Raw genomic sequence first — 22157 nt, forward strand, 5'->3', positions numbered from 1 at the left:
GTTTTACTAAATACCACCGTACGGGATGGTATTAGTTTCCACAACTGAAAAATATGTTTAAAGAAGAAACCTGAACAGTTCTGATACTGACTTCCAGAGAAAACAGAGAACCAAGTCAGACTACTTGGAAAGAGACTATTTTGAACAGCACAAGTAACAGGTTATTTTTCTTACTCTCATTGATTAAATTACAAAGACAATAAAATATTACTGATTTATGGCAAATTAAAGGGAAATTAACATTGAATTAAAATTACTTACACTATTTGATGTGAGAGAAAGATTACAGAATTTGGCTTCCACTTCCCTTTTAGTTAGCTTTTCAGTCTACAGGAAGAACAGATTCAAATGGCATTTTATTGGATTTTATGCATTATGTACCTATTCAAATGAATTTCATCTATACTCTCTGCTTATAAATTAGAAAAGACCAACCTGATATTAAGATAAGTTGTAAAGTTTATATTGACTAGCCTGCCAGTTCTTGATTATACAGGTGAATAATTCTCTCATAAATATACATTAAAAAAATCATCTTAAACCATCCCAACCCAGAAGTAACAGAAAAGTAATTATCCTATGTTTACAGCCCAAAGATAGCCAGTCTTTTTATGTATCAACAACAGGATACCTCTGGTTATGCTGGCAATGGGCTTTTAGACAGCTCCACAAAATAGGATACTCTACAGTGGTGATTACAGAAATTAGATTAATAACTAATGCCTTACCACAGCATCATGTAGAATGATGTAGACTTGATTGAGTTTGTCCTCTGGTATCCCACAGTGCAAAAGTATAGCTTTCAGTAAGGCCGTGTGGTTCAAATAAATACTGTAATTTCTTTCCTAACAAAGTATAAAATAAAAAGAAGAAAGAAATGAAAAAGGCAAGTTTTATTGCATTGTGTTTTGCTTAAAAAAACCAAACCCCACACAAAACAAAGAGGCTTCCTAAATGTTTAGTAATAGTTCAAAACTAACTTCAAACCTCTTCTTTCACTACCTTACCTTCCATCTATAACTAAAGAATGGCAAGTCTTGTCCCATTCTACAATAATCACTTGCGTGACAGCAAAAGGACATTATTTCAATGGCACTGTAAAGGATTCAATTATTATTTCTTTTGCACATAAACCTATGCTTCATTTTAAGTTCACCTACAAAGCATATTTTTTATTTAAATAACAGTGTTCTATAATTGACTACCAATAAAAAGTGAAAGTGTACTTGTGAAGATTAAACAAAGTATCCTTTTGAAATACATTAGACTAAATATCTACTTAGATTAAATTTTTAGGATGAAAAGAGAGCAAAAGGGCTGATCAGACAATCTACCTGTAGCACTGAAAACTCTTGAATGATTTCTGAAATGGCATAAATTGTTTCTGCTATAGGCAAAAAGCTATTTCCGGTAGATGTGACGATGTCAAATGCACATTCTAGGAGTTCTTTGGGATGACAGCGGTCTAACTTCCGAGGTCTGAAAACTCGCTCTATACAGTATCTAAAGAAAACATCGAAGAATGAATCAACCTCTTCAGGAGTCACTGTCAAAGCATGGTATCTGTGCAAAACATCACCTCTATGTCTCTTACCTTTTCAAGTTTGATATGTTATTTCTAGCTACAAATCTTGCAAAAGGAATCTGAAATACAAAATACATGAAAATTGTTGAAACAAAACAGTCAGTCTGACTGGGCTTTGTACCTGGAGACGAACTACTACCGTGCAGTTACACTTGTACTCTCATATGTGTAATATAATGCCTTAAATACTTGCCATAACCAAGTAATATTAATCTAATCATCCTTGCTGCAAGTTTTAAATAAAAAACATTATTTTCACCTATGTGTTAAAAAAAAAAAAAAGAAAAAAGTCTATTTCTTCAATATGTCATCAAGGCTCCAGCTGATGACTGGAGTAAAGACTAGGAGTAGAGGAACAGACACAGAAAGGTACACTACTTCAGCAGTCAGAAGAAGCATAAGCCTAAACCAAATTTGTAACTAGTGAATCAAAGGAATCTGCAAACATCGTAGCACAATTCAAACCAAGCTTTGCCTACAGAGATCACACTACTTACCCTGAGGTCGTAAGGAAGCATTACCAGCATCCCACTGTGATCCATGAAATATGAAGCTTCATTATGTTCATATAGTTTCCTATTTCTGGGCATTAGCAGCGGAGTATGAAGCTTGATGGCTCCTGCATAACAATCAGAAAATACTATTCTCTCATTTCAGAAGTAACATCTGCTTTTTACAAGTTCATGAACAACCTTGCAGGGCATGATAATGTAAATCCATGCGTTTTAAAAATTACATTAAGGGTATTTAATAGACTTCCCTCTTCCACATTTAAACAAAAGCATAAAACAAACTTAGATGTTCTATCTCGCATATTTCTTAGACTCAGCAGGCAGCCCACAGAGTGAAAGAGGAGACTGCCAATTCCACAGCCCAGCTGAATCCTCACCTTGCCATTCCTCTTTAAACACCACCTTTCACAAAGGCATGCACACAAAACAGATGAGAATCTCTGCAGTTACCAGTGGTAATTGCTTTGGTCTAGAGGCACTTCCATATGGAACAAATGCTGTCTTAAAAACATACTAGAAGTGCTTATGTATCATTTTAAAACCTCAAATACTTCTTTTTTCTGGCTATGTTTTGCAACCATCTATCTGTATGAATCTCATCTTCATTGAAACCTTACTACCAATAATATCCGTCATCACTGAAACATATTTTCCTGTTTTGAATTCCCTAGTGATTCTCATAGAAGTTTAACTCATGTCTTCAATTAGATTTCAACATAAACTTTTAAATTAGAAAGAAAAAGCCCCACATAGAAAGAAATTATTCTAACCATTACAGATGGTAGATACAATCTAATAGAAAAAACAATATATATGTATCCCCCCTTCTTTCCCAAAAGAATGAAAACATTTCAGTTTCTAAAATGCTGACAAACTTTCCAAAGTCTGTCAAGCTTTAAAGAGGTGGAGGGGAGAGAGCAACTTATTTCTTGACTTCACATTTCCTAGTTTCCTGTTCTTCTGTATTGCCAAATTTTAATCATGTTTAATGAGTTTATGATATATTAAGAAATCTCACAGTTTATATTTTAAAAGTCTCTATATTCATATAAAATAGTATCATGAACACCTATAAACCAACACAATTTATAACATTGCAAGTGTGACAGTGTCTGCATAAATTTTCTTCTTTTCAAAAACTAAATTTAAGCAAATACTATTACTAATGACTGGACAGATTCCTGGAAATTAAAACAGAAGACTACTAAACATCATAGCATCAGCTTTGGCTCAGGAAGTTCCTGAACAGCAAGGCATTGCCAAGAGTAGTATTACTGAAAGTACCATTATATGCTTACTGTTTCCACATTCTTTCTTATGCCTTTCCCATTCTGGTAATGTTCAGAGAGGGGTTATGGTACTACATGGATGCTTGGTCTTTCACTCTAGAACTACCCTTATATTCAGATCTAGATTTTGCATAACTCTCCTTACCTTAAAGGTCATACTGACTTATCAGAACAACCATGTACATTCAAAAACATAATTAAGATTTTCACTGTTCTTTTTGTAGAAAATGTGAATCATTCAGATTTAAGTAGCTATTACTGGCATGACAAAATAACAATAAAAAATATTATAAAAACTTCAAATGATGTGCAGCTATTGAACATACTTTCTGATTCCTCTTACAGCAGTAAAACCATTCCATTCTCCTAAATCCACTCAATCACAAAAAATGAAATGAATGACTTTTGTAAACACACCCACCGTGTCTTTTAAATATCCGGCTGACAATCTCACATACATGCTGCTGTATCTTGGCTGCCCAAACAGAAAAACTACCCTGAAACCATCACAAATAAAAAGTACATATATAATTCACATGCAATGAACACTCTGTGTAGGCAATCATTCCAGGTAATATAGGCAATAAACAATCTGCTACCCTGTCCCACTACAATAAATTGCAATGCTTACAATAATAAAAATAACTAGAACTATGCAAAGCATTATTGTACTGTGTTACCTTGTATTTCTTTAGATTCAGAAATATTTAACAGCAGTTAAACCAAGAAGAATCACTTTGATTAGAAAGGGAAGTAAACAGTCAGAGGTAACACTTTCTGTTGGCAATCAGATGGAAGTACCACTAGTTTAACAGAAATTCAGAGTAAAGAAAGTAATCATCTGGACTAAAGCTTTAGTTGCTACAAACACTGCTGGTTTCTTCACTGAAGAAAGGCTCAAAGGCAAAGTGGCTATTCAAACCCACACAGTACAGATCATAGTTTTAAATGGGAACAAAGGTGAAGGTTAATCTTAAGAGAAAATGCAATTCTTCCAAACAGGTTAGAGTTTATCCATATAAACACATTCTTTTAAAATTCAACACAGGGAAAAAAGCCAGACCCATGCATCCCCCAAACACCTACAAACCTTCAGCATATCACTGTCATAGGTATAGTCTATTGCTGGAGATATACGCTGTGAAAATATCTGACTCATCATGGTCCGGTAGGCCTTGCCATCCACGTTTGCTAAGGTATGGTGGAGTACTTCATGGAGTTCAGACTCTTCCATTTGTGGTGGTGGAAGATGTTCACTTTTTAACAGCTCCACAGCTGTTGGTCGTGCTGCAGGATCATGGTTCAGGAGCCATGTAATAACTGATCTCTACAAATTATATCAAAATGTTATAGATTAGAAAGATTTTGTAAATTAGAGTGTTTACAACAAATCTTAGTCACATCACTTTAATAAAAAAATTGAGACTTTACAGGGGACAAAAAAAAGCAGAATCTGAACCTCTGGGGTGCATATTATTTGCTTATTAAATTCTAAGTATCTTCTATTATCATCTGAATAAATTTACTAAACTACAAAAATTATTAGAAATGTGCCTTCTGGATTGACAAAATATGTAATATCCTTATCCTTTGTTGTTCCATGGTGTGCTAGCTCTGGCATCTCTTTTTCTACAAAGTTATGAAAAAGCAGAATTGCGTGCATGAAAACAAAGATTTGAGAGATACAAATATTAAAGAAGGGGGAATCTTCCTGGCATATTTCCGTAAAATGTACAACATGGAAACATTTTTACGATGCTAGTAACATGCAGATTGCTATTCTACAAGCATAACAGACAAAAAATTAATACTAATGGTCAACAAAAGAGTTGACCAGCACAAGGGAAAAGCTATCTAGATGGTCCAAAAAAGATTACACCTATTATTTCAACACTCTGCCACGGAGGCATCCAGAACAGCTCTTGGCAGCTCTTTCAAGCTCGGAGCAGCCAATTGAGCTTGCACATCTTTTTCTGTTATGTGACACAGATTTATTTCAAATAGATTAGTTAAAAGTTAAACAATTTAAAACTGTCATTTCTCTGAGCATAAAAAGTCAAAATTGTCTCTCAGAGCTTAAAAGGTGTGCCAGTGAATGCTAAATTTCTTTATGACTGTGCTCAGGGAATTTTGTGGGTAAATATATTTCCATGTCAACTCAGAATATTCTTTTGAGATTTTCTTTCCTTACTTTGTTCTAATGTCATGTAAGAACTTGGCAGAGCATACTAAGTGGGGAATTAAATGGGCAATTAGGAAGAAAAAATCATAACTAATGTTTCCTGACAGGGAATACCTAATAGTTAAAATATCTTCAAAATTACCTGCTTTGCATGCTTGACTTCATCAAAATCCTTGGGAAATACAATAGTGGGCTAACAAAAACAAAATTCACATACAAATTAAAACAAGCAGTCCAGCTTGCTCAGATTAGTCTTATTTTTAAGTTCTACATATTTATACAGAGAAACGAAGCATTTTCATTGCCCGTGGAAAAACAAAAAATACCCCCAAATAAACAAGTAAACCCCACATTGCAAAGTTAGTTTGTATAGCTAAAAGGAAAAGAATGCCGTAATGTTGTTTTGTATAATGAAAATACAACTCATAATCACAAGCATTTACCGACTAAAATACCAACTGATTCCTGAGAAAGACCCATCAGGCCTAAATCTATGTATACTAAAGCTGTGATGCCTTTATCTGACATTTACACCTCTAATATTCTCTACTATAAACATTAGTTTCACAGATGGAACAGTGACTGATAGCAATACCATTAGAATCCAGCACATTAAAGGAATCACAGAATCATAAAATCAGCCAGGTTGGAAGGGACCTCTGAGATCATCAAGTCAAACCCTTGGTCCACTATTGCTGTGGGTCAGTGCCAGCCTGAATTTTATTCTTCACTTTTCCTTGTATGTTTTGCAAACTTTGTTTTTAAGCACTCCATATGGAAACATTTTTGTTATGTTTTGCATGCTTTTACTTCTCTTAACAAACTATTTGATGCATAGAACTAGTATGTTTCATATTTGTGTACTTACCAGCCTTAGCTGACCAAGAACAAAGATCCTTTCTGATGCAGTATTCATAGGATGGTAAGACATTTCAAAGAATATTATACCCAGACTGAACAGGTCCACTTTCTAAGGAAGAAAAAAAAAAGAAAAATTTACACATTACAATGAATTCTCCAAAGAACAGCAGAGGAAAAAAAAATGTTTAGGTTAAATTTCATGGTGTATTACAACTGGAGAGAACGGTGGGTTTTTTTGTGCATCTTTTTGTGGGTTTTTTATTATTTATTATGCTGGGGGGAAAGGATGTCATCCAGAGGGACCTGGACAGGCTTGAGATCTTGGGCCTGTGTGAACCTCACGCAATTCAACAAGGCCAAGTACAAGGTCCTGCACCTGGGTTGGGGCAATCCCAAGTATAAGTACAGGCTGGGCAGAGAATGGATTGGAAGCAGCCCTAAGAAGGATCTGGAGATGTTGGTTGACAAAATGCTCAACATGATCTGACAGCGCACACTTGCAGCCCAGAAATCTGAACTCATCGTGGGCTGCATCAAAAGCAGGTTCAGAGAGGTGATTCTCCTCATCTACTCCACTCTCATGATATCCCACCTGGAGTACTGCATCCAGCTCCAGGGCCTCCAACATAAGGAGGACATGGACCTGCTGGAGCAAGTCCAGAGGAGGGCCAGAAAGATGATGAAAGGGATGGAGCACCTCTTCTATGAGGAAAGGCTGAGAGAATTGGGATTGTTCAGCCTGGAGAAGAAAAGGCTCCGAGGAGACCTCATTGCAGCCTTCTAGTACCCAAAGGGGGTTACAAGCAGGATGGAGAGGGACTTTGTAAAAAGGCATTTAGTGATAGGCCAAGGGGGAATGGCTTTAAACCAAAAGAGAGTAGGGTTAGATTGGATATTAGGAAAAAATTCTTTACTGTGAGGGTGGAACAGGTTGCTCAGAGAAGTTGTGGATTCCTCATCACTGAAAATGTTCAAGGTGAGGTTAGGTGGGACTTGGAGCAACCTGGTATAGTGGAAGGTGCCCCTGGCCATAGCAGGTTGTTGGAACTGGATGATCTTTGGGCTCCCTTCCAACCTAAACCATTCTATGATTCTATGACTTCCACTTTGAAAACATTCTTGCTTTAAAATTTAGTTTGTCTCTGCATATAAACAGGATTTTCTTTGATGAAAAACGATGCACCCCCACCTTCCAAATCATAGTCTAGAAATCCAGAAGAGCAATATATACTTTTGATGATGACATTTTACCTCAACTAAAGACTGTAAGCTTTCTATCCTATTCAGTTATAAAGGTCCTCCATGATTACATGCTTTCAACTTGAAGTTCCTTGCATCCAGTCATGACCACAGCACAGGCAGAAAAGCTGGCTTGCCCACATCCTTCTACCCTTGGTTTCCTCTTGAAGGAACATTTAATTCCCCCGATTATCACAGCAATCTCACCACACCCTGTTTCACATTGAATTCACCTTCGTTGAGGAGGAATGATCCAAATCATACCTGGTACACCTTAGATTCCATGCTACCTTTTTATTAAGTCTACTCAAATCATACCTGATTGTATGTAGATTTAGTGCTTCCCTGGACCTCTGGGCTGACATACAGCGCGGTGCCAACCATCCCCGTCAAATTACCTACATGGCAAGAGATGAGAGTATGAGTTTCAAGTGGGAAAGAAATGCAACATCAAAAAAGCCTCCTCTTTCTTCTAGGTTGGAGCTCAGTCCTTATTGAGAGAGACCCAGTTGAGAACAGCCGGCAAAACAAGACAGTCAAACTTCGCATGTGAATCTACAGTAGATAAACCTATCGATTGCTATACAGATTTGTAGTAAGTCAGCACATAAATGCTACAACGAAATTTCATTTCCATTACACTCATCGCTCATCTTAAGACATACCATGTACTAAAGTTTTCCCAAAACACAAAACTCAGCCTCTAAACAGGCTCAACAGTGTCAAAAAAAAAAACCCAAACCCAACCAAAAGACCCTGAAGTCTTGAAATTGTCCTGTATAGGCAAGAGAACAGAAGTGCAGATGGAACAGATATACAGGATGTCTATATACCTCACCAGAGGAAAGCACTGATCTGTGGCAGAAGGCCAGAAGTGGAAGCAAATTAATATTTAGATAATGGGCAAAACTGCCAGAGTTGGTGGTTGATATGTCCTGTCCCTGGCCTCAATTAAAAAAAGTATTATTTTGAAGAACGAAAGGAAGTTCTAACAGAGTATACAAGACTGCATAATACAAATGTTTGCTTAAAATAATTTAGAAAAAGCTGCAATGTATACTAACCTGATGGGTCAGACATAGCAGAACCATCAGAGAGATTCTCTTCTTGTTTAGAGAGCATCTGAAATCAGTGAAACAGACATATTGTAAATAGTACATGAAACACTTCCGTTGGCTTTTCTTTCCACTTTGGTTGGCAGTACATGGTTTAATTCTAGAACCTTAGAAATTTAAACAAGTTTATGGCATTCACAGTATAAAAACATCATGCTCATTGGACTTTGTGTTTTCACCTTTCATGTAATTACATCACCATATTCAAGGAGTTTTTTCATTCACTTCAAGCTGTACTTACTGCATTTGCTGGATGATCTGTAGCTAAACCAAAATCACCAATTTTCACATGATCATCTGAATCTAAAAAGATGTTCACAGGTTTCAAGTCTCTGTGGATCATTCCCTGTTACAGCAGGACAGTAAAAAAAGACCCACAGAATATTAAACAATCAACATAATTAAAAATAAAACTCTATATAATAGACTGGAGAATCATATTATATACTTCTATTACAGTGGGAAGTCTACTGCTAAGTCACTGAAGAATAATTTTGCAGACAGACTGTAGTCTGTAGCCCAGAAGCTAGGAACAATTTTCAGTGCTACCAGCTATCTAACAAATTGTTTTTAAAAGATGGTAAAATCTTTAAGACGAATGGGTAAAATCTGAAGTGGTTCATTATAAAATTCAAGTTTAAACATAAAATACTTGAAACCCCAAGAACAGATTCATAATGGAAAGGGCAAAGAAAAAAACCTTAATAAATGCCCCAAACTGAATATTAAGAAACCCACGGAGAGAGAGGCATAGCACAGATATTATGGATATGTCATAACTGTCATATTTACTAACCTTTTCATGGATGTAAGCTAACCCATCCAAAATTTCTCGGAAAAGCCTCCAAAGCCGACTGGTGTCTTCATATAACCCTTGGTCAATAGTGTCCCTTAATGTGCTCTTTTCACAATATTCCATCTTCATACATAGGGGACAGAGGGAAGGAAGAACAGTTTTGTCAAGACAACAGACTATCAGAAACTTGTGTCAGTAAGCATATTACTGCCATGGTTCGGGAGCAAGTAGTACCCCCAAAGCATGGAGCTGTTTGGAATTTTCCTGAGAGCTGTCTTTTAGCTAGAAAACATACATCCACTTTTGGGTCCTACTCCATTTTCTCGAACAATGGTATAAGCTTGCAGAGTAGCATATTCTCTAACACAAATGTTAACAAGGTGAAAACAGCCAAGCCATAATGTGTGTTTAACCCAAACTCAAAAGAATCTCTGGCTTTTTTTTTTACTTGGCACCTTAACTCTTTATATTATGAATATACACAGCGCATGCAAACAAGCCTATTAAAATCTAATTCCATTTAATTGTATCTTCCTTCTAGACAACCTGCAGCATTAAGTGCATTATAAAAAACTGCACATCACCACAGAACAGTTAGCTATGATAATCGACTTTTCCCAGAAACGATCTAACTCCTAACACAAAGGAGATGCAGTAGTAAAGCCTTTAGTTGCAAACCTGTGGGAATTTCATTTTGTGGCCACTGTTAGAGCCACACAATGGCTTTGCAGATTACTGTTTTGTATTAAAATAAAGTGCATACACAATACTGTGCCATTGAAAAGAATGAGGAATTTTTCATATCTGTGAAAGACAACTTCCCCTCTGGAATTCAACACAGTATATTTCAACTCCGCATTGGGAATTAACACCATAACTAAACTGAGGAACATCAGCTACAGCATTACGAGATTGGAATGGATATTCTAAACAAACAACAAGCATGAGGAAAAGTAGTGCTTTGGAAGTCACGGTCTCAAAGGTTGGCTGGTTGGGTTGTTCTATGGTTAGGTCAGGAATTGCCAGCTTTTACTTGTACACAAGCAACAACAATTATCCTAATATGCACTATGGCGCTACAAAACTGCTTTCTCCAGGCACAACTACAGAGCCCTGGAAGGCATAACAAGCCATGTGCACTGCACAGTGCCTTCCAGCAGCCAAGCCTTTAGAAAACCAGTCTATTGCAAAAACAACATTGAACTTACTCATTTGCATTTTTAAAGGTCATTACTTTTTTCGTGAAAACCAGCAACTAGTCTTTGCAGGTTGAAATAAACAGTATCCTTTTATCTGAAAACACAACCATGTTTGTACCTGAATGTACAAGTAATGCACTGTCTGAATGACTGGTGTCCTGTCTTCTCCTCCATGGCTATTCTTTTCATTGCCTTCTTCGTTCTTTATCACAATAAAAGACAACAGAACAGTTAGCTACAGGAAGCTGTGCAGACTTTTTTATTATGCATACTACTATCTTTTAATGGCTGGAACACATTGATGAGAACTCACCTTCTATGGCTAGTTTTGAAAAATAGCAAAATAATATAATGACATTTTTGTAACACCACTGCTTCTAAATAAAATAGAAAACCAGGTGTGACTAAACTCTCATTTTCAAAGTGAAAATGAGTAACATTTTGCCATCATTAGACACTGGGGGCAAAGCATTCCAGAAGATCTAGATGAAACCTAAATTTCAATCTATGTCATGTTAAAAAGAAAGAATAAAAATAAAATTTGAAACTAAAAGATACAAAGCTTGTTTGATAAATAATGCAACCCCCACCCTCAACTAACAACTTTGATATGGTGTGTATATATACAATATATATGTATGTATAATAATATATATAATAATATATATTCACCTTATACGGTTCTGTACTTACACCAGAAGCAAAACAAAACTTCCTAACTGACCTGTTTGTTTGTCAAAGACTATTTTATGATCTTTTAACTTTTACTTGCTTTATACTTACCGGGGAATGACCTTTACTGTTTTCATCCTCATTATCAAAAATTATTTCACTTTCAGAATCTGTAGTTGGCCTGTTTAAAAAGAGAAAGAAAGAAAACCCCAAAAGTTCTGCATACCAAGAAATATTTACTAAGAAATCTGGAAATTATTTGTGGGGGAAAAAAGAAAATCTAAGCTTCTGCTGAAGAACTAGATGCCTTAAACAAAAAAGCAAAAGAAAACAATACCCAGAAAAGTATTCTGCTTGCAAAGCAACACTTCCTTTGACAGCCCAGTCTCTAAAAGGGAAGGTACATATTTGCATCAGTAAAATTTAATTTCTATATGCAGTAAGCAAAACTGAGATAAACTTACTTGCTTCAAAAAGAAAAAAAGTCACTGTGAAAGAGCCACACCATATACAGAGGAAGGTATGGAATACATTAGTAAAAACCAATACAAAAAAGAAAGGGCAAGTTTGGTATTTTTCAAGATCTGTAATATTTCTGTTATTGTTTATTAGAAACCCCTTACTCTCAAGGCTGGACAAGACAGTCCAACAGAAGGTAAACAGTCATGCATTCTGGCACAAATAATAAGAAACTTCATGAAGTCTAAACCAAAATTTTCCTCAAAGACCAACAAATTTTCCTCTTCCTGTCTACCTGACTGCTGGCAAATACACTGTTTTTGAACAAGGGGACAGAACAAAAATGCAGTGAACTACTTCTGACAAAAGACGCAAGAATGGTAAAAGACACAAACTTGGAAAAATGAACTCTGTTCATGGCCCTGACAGTACCAATACTGAAGCCTACTTACAAAAATGAATGCGAGAACACGCCGTCACCGTCATCATCGTCATCACTGGACTCCTGATCAGCTCCATTGAATTTGCTGCTGGAGGATCTTTCACATGAAGTACTCCACTCAACTGAACTTGTCAAAACCGGAGGAGGAGCATTAGTTTCCACATCATTTGTCTCCTCAGTGGTAAGGATGAAGAGACCAGCTTTGGGGGGTGTTGTTCTCTCTTCGGTTGTTTCAGATGATGACACAGTGGGAACAGGACTTCCATGTTTCTCTATCCAAGCGTTGTAATACCTCACAATGTTCTCATGGTTCAAGCGGGAAAGTAACGTTACTTCTCCCTTAATCCTCCGAAATTGCTTGCTGGTAGGGTTTACACGAATACGTTTCACAGCATAATAGCAACCATCAAGCTTATTTCTTACCTGCAAAATTTAAATTAATCTAAAGTCAAATGCTTACAAAGGTCTTACCAAGCAGAGCCAGAAGTGGAATAATTTCATGAAACAGGAAGTCTTCCTTCCACCTGGAAAATGACTACAATTCAAATGCAAGCTTCCCCATTCTGACAGGCTTCTCCGCAGATTCCCAGAAACTTCTTGCAAAACTTTTCAGCCTATTCAATTCCAGATAAAAACCACACTACAGAGAGCACATTGGCAGATAAATAAAACCATGCAAACATTGAATACATTGTTTTGCTTCAGAGAAAACAAACACCCCCAAAAAGGATTCTAGAGGAAATAATTTTTATACCATACCTTGATGACTGCTCCAAAAGCCCCTTTGCCAAGTAATTTTAGCTCTTCAAACTCATTGTAGTACCGTGAAAATTGTCTCTGTGTTTCTGTGAAGAACGAAGCACTGGATATCTGACTGCTGGGTATAACTGTCTCGATGCAATCTACACCTGCTGAATCTGTAATGAAGACAAAGTTACCACCCGTGGCAATATGGGGATAAGGCATGAGGGACTGACAAGTAAGTACCATGAAGGAGATAAAAACTAAATAACTTCAAGTGCAACTAAAACCTAGAATACAGAAGTGCTATGCTGTGTAGAGTTAAATTCTGGTACAAGCATAAACCTTCATACAGTTTTTAATTACTAATATTACGCTAGACAAAGGAATGATTTTAAGAACATGACAAGCAAAGAAGTCTCATTGGAACACCATCTTCCAAGGACAAAGTTAGGTCTACATTTACGCCATGCAGGACATGGATGAATTTAGAGTTTTCATTAAAGCACAAGCTGCTTCTACTGAAGAAACAACATTAGTCAGTCCACCCCAGCTAGTCATGGATAGAGAAGTTAAAGACCACACTAGCTTTCAAGTTAGTTCATGTAAAACGCTCGTGCTGCCTTGTGAAGCTGTAGCACAGCTCAATTTTTCTGTTATTGCAGGCATGTAACCACTTATTTAGCAGAATATGGGAAGAACCAAGTTCCTTACCATCTAGATTTTCTTCAGCTACAGGTATTTTTATTCGTGGAAGGTTTACAAAACTATGTTGTAACAACTGCTGAGGAGTCCATCTTTCTTTATCTTCCAAGCAAACACACCTATTAGGAAACCAAGGATAGAACTATTTTATATCAGGCGTAAATGTTCAAAGACTTCTCGTTATATTTAAGAAATTATCACCTGTATCATTCAGATGGGAATAAGAAGCAAAGACAGACTAAAGGACTTATTCACAGTGACACACGGTGGCAAAGCAGAGAAAAAGAGAGCGCCAGACACTCTCCCAAAAACCAATTAGCAGCCTGAGCCATAAGACAGCACACCTCATCTCTAAAATCTACAACTAGCAACACAGGAGGGCTTAGCTGTTCTTTAAAACAACTGTTCAAATCTTTAAAACAAACAAACAAACAAATACATGAATGCAACAAACATACTTTCCCAGAAAGTCTTGGAAATCAGCAGGTAAATTGGTAGGAACAGCAACTGGAAATTCCTTGGTTACTTGGCCCTGGCTGAGTGAAAGCAGAAGCAAGCCCAGACGCCATACATCGCCTTTTTTTCCAGGTTTGTTGGGAAGACCATCCTCACTAAAACGAACTTTGGTTTGCTCAAAAACATCTGCTTTGCAGATATCAGCTAAGCGCTTGGAAATGCTGTAGTCTGTCACCTTGATGTTGCCTTCAGCATCTACCAGGACACTGGAAGCACAAAGAACTTTGTGCACTACTGAATTACTGTGCAAGTAGTCGAGAGCTGACAAGATCTGGGTCACATAATGGCGCAACTGCTCAACCGGAACTGGAGTCTCTTTGTGTAAGTACGTAGAAAGGCTGCAACCACTTATGTGCTCCACTAAAATATCCACCACAATTGAATCGTCCCGTTCTTTAAGGTTCATACATTTATAATGTACTATGTTTGGGTGACTTAGCTTCGTCAGTGAGCTGAACTCTGTTTCTGCACCCTGAAGCTGGTAGAGAAACACAACATAACATGCATTGTGTCATATCTTGTGAACACACCACTACTAAAATATATAACATATACAAAATACATACAAAATATATAACATCCTCGTTCTTTTCTAAAAAAGAAATATTGTACACAAGAGGAAGGTACAGCATTGATTTCTGACAGGTAAGCTTGATTCTCTCTTTCTTCAGAATTTTAATATTTTATTATTTTATTTATGCATACTTGCAAACACACTTTCTTGCATTTATATGAATACCCCATATACTCATCTTCTTTTGTGCAGATACTCTAAACATCAGCATTTTAAAGCTCATTACCACCCTCTCAAGTTTAATATAGACTAGTAGCCTCTAGAAAAGCACTGAGCCTCACCTAGTCTTGATTAAGCCAAATGCAAAACATAGGCATTACCTGTTTCTTAGACTTCTCAATCTTTTCTATTTCCTGTGTTGTAAGAAATCTTCCCATCTTTTTTTGCCAGTGCAGAACCCACTCATATATTAAAACAAAGTCTCCACTGCGAATTTCCAAGGCATTGTAGACTGATTTACCAAGTTGTTCATCCCTGCCTGTACATAAAAAGAGAGAAGAGGAACATGGCTTCTTTTGTTTCTGAGGACTTGACAAGAGCTCCTGCAAATGCTAAATAAATACCAGTAAGCCTGTTTTCCAAAGTTCAGAAATATAAATCTACTTACAACTAAACAATATCCATATCTATACAGTAGGTATGGCAAGTATCAGGTCTGATGAGACTGAACGCTTTGCACCAGTAGTCAAATGAAAGCAGTACTACATGGGAAAAAACTGATGCATATTTTAAAGAATTTCAAGTTTTAATACATGAACAACCTTCCTACTCAGCAAGTGCCAAACTCTACACACAGTAACATAATTGTTCATCTTCGAACTGCAAAATAATAAAATTCTCCTTGCTTCAGAGACTTTCAGGCTGTTCATCTCCCCACTGAGGAAGTGCTGTGTTGAAAACAAACAGTGAAAACATATGATGGTCCATTCATGTGGGCACTTCATGGAGGCCTTTCAGCTCTGAAAGGGTGACTGTTTTTGCTAAACCCACTGCTTTTATGCCATTGCTATCAGCAGCAATGGAAGGAGAGCAAGTATGCCCTTCGAACCCTGTGCTTATCAGCAGTTTCACATGCTACTGAAAGCTAACATGTGATGTGACTTCTTGCTTGGTAGCCACGTATATCTGACAACCTAGCTATTTAAATTTAAAGGCAAATAGTTTTCAGTATTAATTTAGTTATGTCGAGAATATAAAATGTTGAGAGGGTAGTTTGATTTTTTTATGGCTACTCAGTTATGTAATTGTACCTGGAGAAGCAAGTTTCTATTTAAAATAGTCTAGAAAAACATGAGACATTTACCACAAATTAACTTTTCCTATTACTCTCTCCCATTCTTATTGTGACATATCACAATCTGCTATAGCACTCTCTCTATCTTTGCTGCTTGTACCTGTTAATATTGTTTAAGTTAATAAACAAACTGCTAAAGAATACATTCAGTGCAGGTAGTTGGGTGTGCAGCTGCAGTGGAGCTGCAGGTTGAGCTCTGGGGGGCAGGAGCCCAAGCCTGAGGCAAGAGCCTGTGACCTGCCAACCTTTGCATGACAAAGGGCACAGGGATCTGTGGCCCAGCCATGGACCCACGCTCAGAGACAGCAGGAGCCGCGACCCCCAGACTTTCCAACGTTTAGACTGTGAGGGTATAAAAGCCCAGGGGTTCCTTTGTTTGGGATCCCCCCTTGGAGGCACAGGCTCTAGCTGTCAATCTTGTTATTTAGTTATTGCACCATGATTAAATTACTCTGACGACCTGGACATCTGAGACTCTGCCATGGGAAACCTGGGGTGGAGCCGTTAAGGAAACCTGGTCTGACTGTGTGAGTGTATGGTGTGTAGCTGCAAAGGTACTTCAGTCCCAGCCCAGGTGGTGCTAGAGTGACTGCCTGAGTGCCTCCTGGATGGTCAGACAGGGAAGTTTCATTAACAGAAACCACCCAAAAAAACCAAAACAGGCAGTCTCAAAAACATTTCAAGCTACAATTGTAATTTTGCTTACCTAGACATTTTCCTTTATGGACAGTAAGTTGTCCAGCACCACTTGTGCTGAAGTTCAAAACTTCATAATTTCCAGGTGGTTCTTCATTATTACTAACAGAAAGCTGTCGTTCTCGTCTGCAATGTGAACAGAACATTTTTCTCCAACTCAAAAAGAGAGTATTGCCACATGTCCTAGTCCCTAAATATATTAATTCTGTAAGAGGATTAGCTTTCAGAGACTTTTTCATCCAATGATAATATCCATTAATTTCAAAGATGGATTAGTGCAAAAATACGTGTCTGATTAGAAATCCAGTATTTTAGCAGCAACATCATGCTGCACTGGGTCTCAGTATTTAAAGCCAGGAGTTGAATACAGACCTTAAAAATTGGAAAGGTCCAAAGTTATCCAGAGCACATGAATTAGTTAAACCATGTCAAATGAAAGGGTAGGAAGAGACCAAAATGAACAGATGAACATGACACACTATTCTCTTGCCTTCAAATTTCACTTTGAAATCCCAAAAAATCTACATGTAAACTGACATACTTTGAGCGTCCAGTTGAATTTGGTCGGTGTTTACTGTTCACCCCATGTTCCAAACAGCTCCCATTTAAGTGTGAAGCAACTTTATATCCTGCAGTGTCTCTACTGTGAGAATTTTCTTGATTTGTCAGAGCAGCTATTTCCAAACGTTCCTATAAATCAGGAAAGACACCAAATAAGTACAGAATCCACTCCTATCTTCAAAATATGTGAGTACTTAATTATTATTCTGTGAAGGCACCCAGATCACTAATGTTTTCATAATAAATGTATACGTGAGGGCAAGGAAAAAAGTGCTGAGATTTCAGAAAGTACCTTTCAGCACTGCCCATGAGCAAGAATCTAAAGAAACTGGAAACATTAACATATCAACTTTTTTCTATGTGTGTTCGAAAATATCTTGGTACACTTGAGATGCTAGTATATTCTAGAAATAAAACCTGTATCCTCAAGAACCTATTTTAACCTAGATCTATTAGGAGCACTGGATGAGAAAAGATGTCCAGGAAAATTTAGTCATGTAAGTCTCTAAAATTTTTACAAGCATATATTAGAGTTCTGGGAAGAACCTAGTGCAATGTTTTTTTGCACGCCTGCTTAGAAAGAATACCTGTTTGGCAATCTCTTTCTTTTTTCTTTCTTCTCTTTTCTCTTCCTCCCTTCTCTGAATCTCATTAAGGATTTCACGTTGCTGAAATGAATTTTGGTGTTGTTAAGAGATGGAACAATATATGCAATGCAACTGTTAAAATCTTACCCTGGCTTAAAAAAAAGAGCTATGATGATTTTTCAAAAGTATTAAAGAGGATTTGTGGATGTCACAAGAATAAAAAAGAGAAGTCAAAATAGTTCTCCTAAGGAAGTTAACAGCATATAGGAGAATGGAATTATAGGCAAATGACTTCTGCCAGACCCAACAATAAAGTTTCATACACAAAAAAGACAGGGGGATAAACTAAAACAAAACCAGAGCTATTCTATTCATGTTCCTCACAGTATGGAGACTCCACACTACTAGCCTCTGTGAGACCTCATTTCTAGTCAAGGATGTAGGTAGTCTCAGGTCTCTTCAGATTAAATTTGTTGCTCTCTAGAGATGTCTGTCATAGTGAACATTCCAGTCACCCAACAGGTGAAAGAAGGTATGATTACCTGTCTGGATGGCTAATACTTCCTAGTTTAAGATGGAATGCACTTACTATATACACAAGTGTAAGCAAATGTATAAGGTCCTCTTGATAAGCAATTTTCACAGCATCAGGAATCAACATTTAGGTTTGTTTCAGGCATAAAGATTTCTCAGGGTTAAAAGCACATCATTAAAATATTACAATTAGAGCAATAGATAGTTCATATAATGCATATTGGTCAAGTCATACTGACAGGTCTGACAAATTAATAATTCACTAAAATGCACTGCTATGCAAAATGATTTTCAAATCATGATTATGATAAGAATACAGGGTTATTCATACTTTGACTTCTCTTACCTCCTGCTCCTCTCTTCTCTTAACTTCTTGTGCCCTACGCAATTCCTCCTGAGCTAATCTTTCTTGTTCTTTTTGATGATTTTTTAGCATTTCTTCATGAAAAGACTTGGAAGGTGGTTTATTATGTTCACTAAGAAATGACTGTACATGGTCGGCAAGTTCAAATATCATCACCTGAAAGAAGTACATCACATGGCCAAATGACACTCACTCAAAAAAGCAACACAGCAGCAATTTCCAAAGATACTGAAAAAGTTGAGGAAATTTTTGGTTATTGAACAGAATGAACAAAACAGTACCTGGCTAAAACAGTTCTTTTTGAAGTATCTCCAGAAAAAATGGCAATGAAAATAGTAGTATTCAAATGGAAAAAAGACTTGAGGTGGCAAGACCGAATGACAGGCAGCCCTTGCCAAACCTCTAAAGTTGACAGCCTTAGGAAATTGAAAGCAAAATAGTATCCCATTTCAGCATATAACATCCACTGCTGTGTATTTCTCACTTTTAAAAAGTCAAATGGAGCTATTCAAATGTGTTCACCTGCAACATTTCCAAACAGCAATAAGAAACATACCATAAACACTGTTTTCACCAAGAATTCTTTGCTTGCTAGTAATTCTTTGAATCATTTCAGCCTCAACAAGAATGGAAACGTATTTTAAATACTAAACATATCTGAGGACTTACAAAGTTTCTTAAAATAGATAAAGTTCTATGCTTCATGTTTCTCTTTCTCTTTTTATCCAATTCAGGAGAAACTCAAGTATTGCTATTCCTAAACACAGTAGAAAAAAAGGCACAATGGCGTGGAGTGATTGTGCTACAGCCACAGAAATCAAGTGTTGAGTTCGTGTTAGAAGAAAGGTCTCCAGCCCTTCAGTTCAGTGCTAGATGAACAAGATCCCATTCAAAAAACTCCCAGGGAATTGCTGTTTGCTTAAACAGGTATGGCCTCTTACAATATTCAAATTAATCTGAAAAGTGCAGAAAGCTCTTAAGAGTTAGTATTGCTTTTCATACTGTGAAATAACTCAGAACCTCTCAACCTAATAACATGAACCTTTGAACACAGATAAAGCTTGCACTGTTTACATAGGCACTGGATTTTCATTAGTTAGAAACATTCTTAAGAAAGACAGTCCCTCTTTCCTTAAGAGCAATGCAACTTATACTTCCAATGTGGATGTATTCCACTATATTATACCAAAAATTTTTAGAACTATTTGGTCCGGAAGGAAGTGAAAAGCTCTTACCTCTCCACGGCACTGTTTTGCCAGTTCAGCTAATCTGGATTTTAGTTCATTTATTTTCTCATTTGACAAGCCTTTTGAATTTTTTAATTGTATTTCAGGAACTCTGAAGGACAGCAACAAACATATAAAAGTCCTCATTAGAAAAACTGAGTGGAAAAAGCAACAGAATATTGATAAAAACAGTGTGTGAGGGAAAAGAAATGGAGTTTGTAGTCACTTGGCAATTAGTCAATGCTCAAATAAACAGAATATAAATATTACATATACAACATAAAGCCAGAAATACTGTTTCATATTCTCTATCATCAAATTTTCTGGCTGCAGATTACCTGTCGGTTACACTTAACAGTAGAACTACCAAAGAAACCCTGCAGAATCTTATAATTCAGCTCTTCACTAGTAATTTACTTAACAAGCCTTTTGAAATACTACTAGCATAACAGATGTTTAAAATTTATTTATCACCACTATACAGCTTACACAAACCTCCAAAAACATATGCAATAAATAAATATCAGCTAAACTAATAAAATATTTAAAATAAAGTGAACAAGCAAAGTGTCTGTAGGTATGCTATCTCAGCTGTTGTGTCTTTGTTATTGGGTATAACTGAGCTGTCACTTAGTAAGGAATAGCACTTCCCTTGTACACCATACATGCCACAGCATAAATGGATGGACTGAAGGGAGTTATGCTTTGGACACTATCAGTGGCATACGGACGGAAGAAAACTGGGCACAGAGCAACACTTTTAACCCAGAAATCACTTGCCAACCCAAAATCCTGGGGGAAGCTGTCACCTGCAACTCCTTCCACATTCTCTATAGAGGACTCTTCCAAAAGACTAATCCAGCAGAAAACAGGACAGCAGACACAACTAAGACAGCAGATGGCTTTAAAAAAAGGAGATTCAGTTTGTGTCAGCTGAAAAAGTCACAAGCTGAAGTATAAGAAGAGCACTAAGATACTAGCATAGGAACACATGTTCATTTATTTGCAAGCTACAAATTGGGGCTGCAGTCTTACACTGACCCTATTATTCTCCATTGTACAAAAGACTACATCCAATTCAGGTACCAAAGTTTAGAGCTGCATATTATAAAGTACCACACGTTTAATAAATAGCGACATGCAGAAAGCCAGAGTAACACTGAAGACTAAAACTACATATTTTTTCAACTTACACTTTACTATGGAAAATAGAGATAAGAGGTTATATTTTAATGTTCACTCACGTATCAGGGTAAGTATGTGGACACTTGACCCACAGGTCAACTTTGGCATACACTTCATTAGCACCAGTCAATCCCTGAGGACGCAGAACTAAATTAATTTCAGGAGGCTGTCGCACCTAAAACACAAAACAAAAACTTCAGATTGAAAAGGTTTTGTTTTAATGAAAACATTCAACTCTAGACATATATTATAGTAGGATATGGGTTAGACCATCCAAATAACTAAAAAAATATGTTAATGCAGTGATATTGCTCAATGACAGTGAACTGGGCCACTGATTACCACACTTTATCCAGAATATTTTTGCAACTTCTTCAGATAAATGTAGTTACAGTTATTAGAAAGATTATTCAGACTGAGCAAAAATGAGGTTCTACAACAAAACTCTTGTATTGTGCTTACTGTAGAGCAGCAGGAGGAAAAAATTAAATAAACACAGGCTATTTATGGAATATCACATATTAAATTTATTATAAAACCAATATTGTTTCTTTCTGGTTTGGATCACTAACACTAATCATTATTTTCTGACACGGCAACAGACCATAACGTCACACTGATATACACTTTATGTGGCCAAAGAAATGGACAGTATTATTTTCTAGTTATATTTTGGGGTTAGACATAAACCAGAATTCTAAAAAGTATTGTCTTCCCCCTCTCTAACCTGTTCAAATCACCTACTCGAAATCAGAGTAAAGTAAAATATGACCATATAAACATTCTAACCTTTTTCTCTTCAATTAGAATTAAAAAAAAAAAA

General features: G+C 36.7%; 1 protein-coding gene across 1 annotated transcript in view; it reads right to left on the bottom strand.

Annotated features, from left to right (window-relative positions):
• Positions 1–21503, bottom strand: part of EIF2AK4 (eukaryotic translation initiation factor 2 alpha kinase 4) — a 34235-nt gene extending 12732 nt beyond the window's left edge. The window contains exons 1-26 of the mRNA XM_029964113.1: positions 21394–21503; positions 20159–20261; positions 18906–19079; positions 18026–18106; positions 17419–17567; positions 16888–17003; positions 15208–15365; positions 14256–14791; positions 13807–13916; positions 13111–13268; positions 12362–12774; positions 11562–11631; positions 10897–10980; positions 9580–9702; positions 9025–9129; positions 8733–8790; positions 7987–8066; positions 6437–6538; positions 5711–5761; positions 4477–4713; positions 3808–3883; positions 2083–2204; positions 1595–1644; positions 1335–1503; positions 729–845; positions 262–327 (exon numbers count right to left, since the gene is read on the bottom strand). Of these exons, the coding sequence (XP_029819973.1) occupies positions 262–327; positions 729–845; positions 1335–1503; positions 1595–1644; positions 2083–2204; positions 3808–3883; positions 4477–4713; positions 5711–5761; positions 6437–6538; positions 7987–8066; positions 8733–8790; positions 9025–9129; positions 9580–9702; positions 10897–10980; positions 11562–11631; positions 12362–12774; positions 13111–13268; positions 13807–13916; positions 14256–14791; positions 15208–15365; positions 16888–17003; positions 17419–17567; positions 18026–18106; positions 18906–19076 (3402 nt within the window). The 5' untranslated portion in view covers positions 19077–19079; positions 20159–20261; positions 21394–21503. The remainder of the gene's footprint in view (positions 1–261; positions 328–728; positions 846–1334; positions 1504–1594; positions 1645–2082; positions 2205–3807; positions 3884–4476; positions 4714–5710; positions 5762–6436; positions 6539–7986; positions 8067–8732; positions 8791–9024; positions 9130–9579; positions 9703–10896; positions 10981–11561; positions 11632–12361; positions 12775–13110; positions 13269–13806; positions 13917–14255; positions 14792–15207; positions 15366–16887; positions 17004–17418; positions 17568–18025; positions 18107–18905; positions 19080–20158; positions 20262–21393) is intronic.
• Positions 21504–22157: the final 654 nt, after the last annotated feature.

Source organism: Manacus vitellinus, unplaced genomic scaffold, assembly GCF_001715985.3.
Source record: "Manacus vitellinus isolate BGI_N305 unplaced genomic scaffold, ASM171598v3 scaffold_6_pilon, whole genome shotgun sequence".
NCBI classification, from domain to species: Eukaryota; Metazoa; Chordata; class Aves; order Passeriformes; family Pipridae; genus Manacus; species Manacus vitellinus.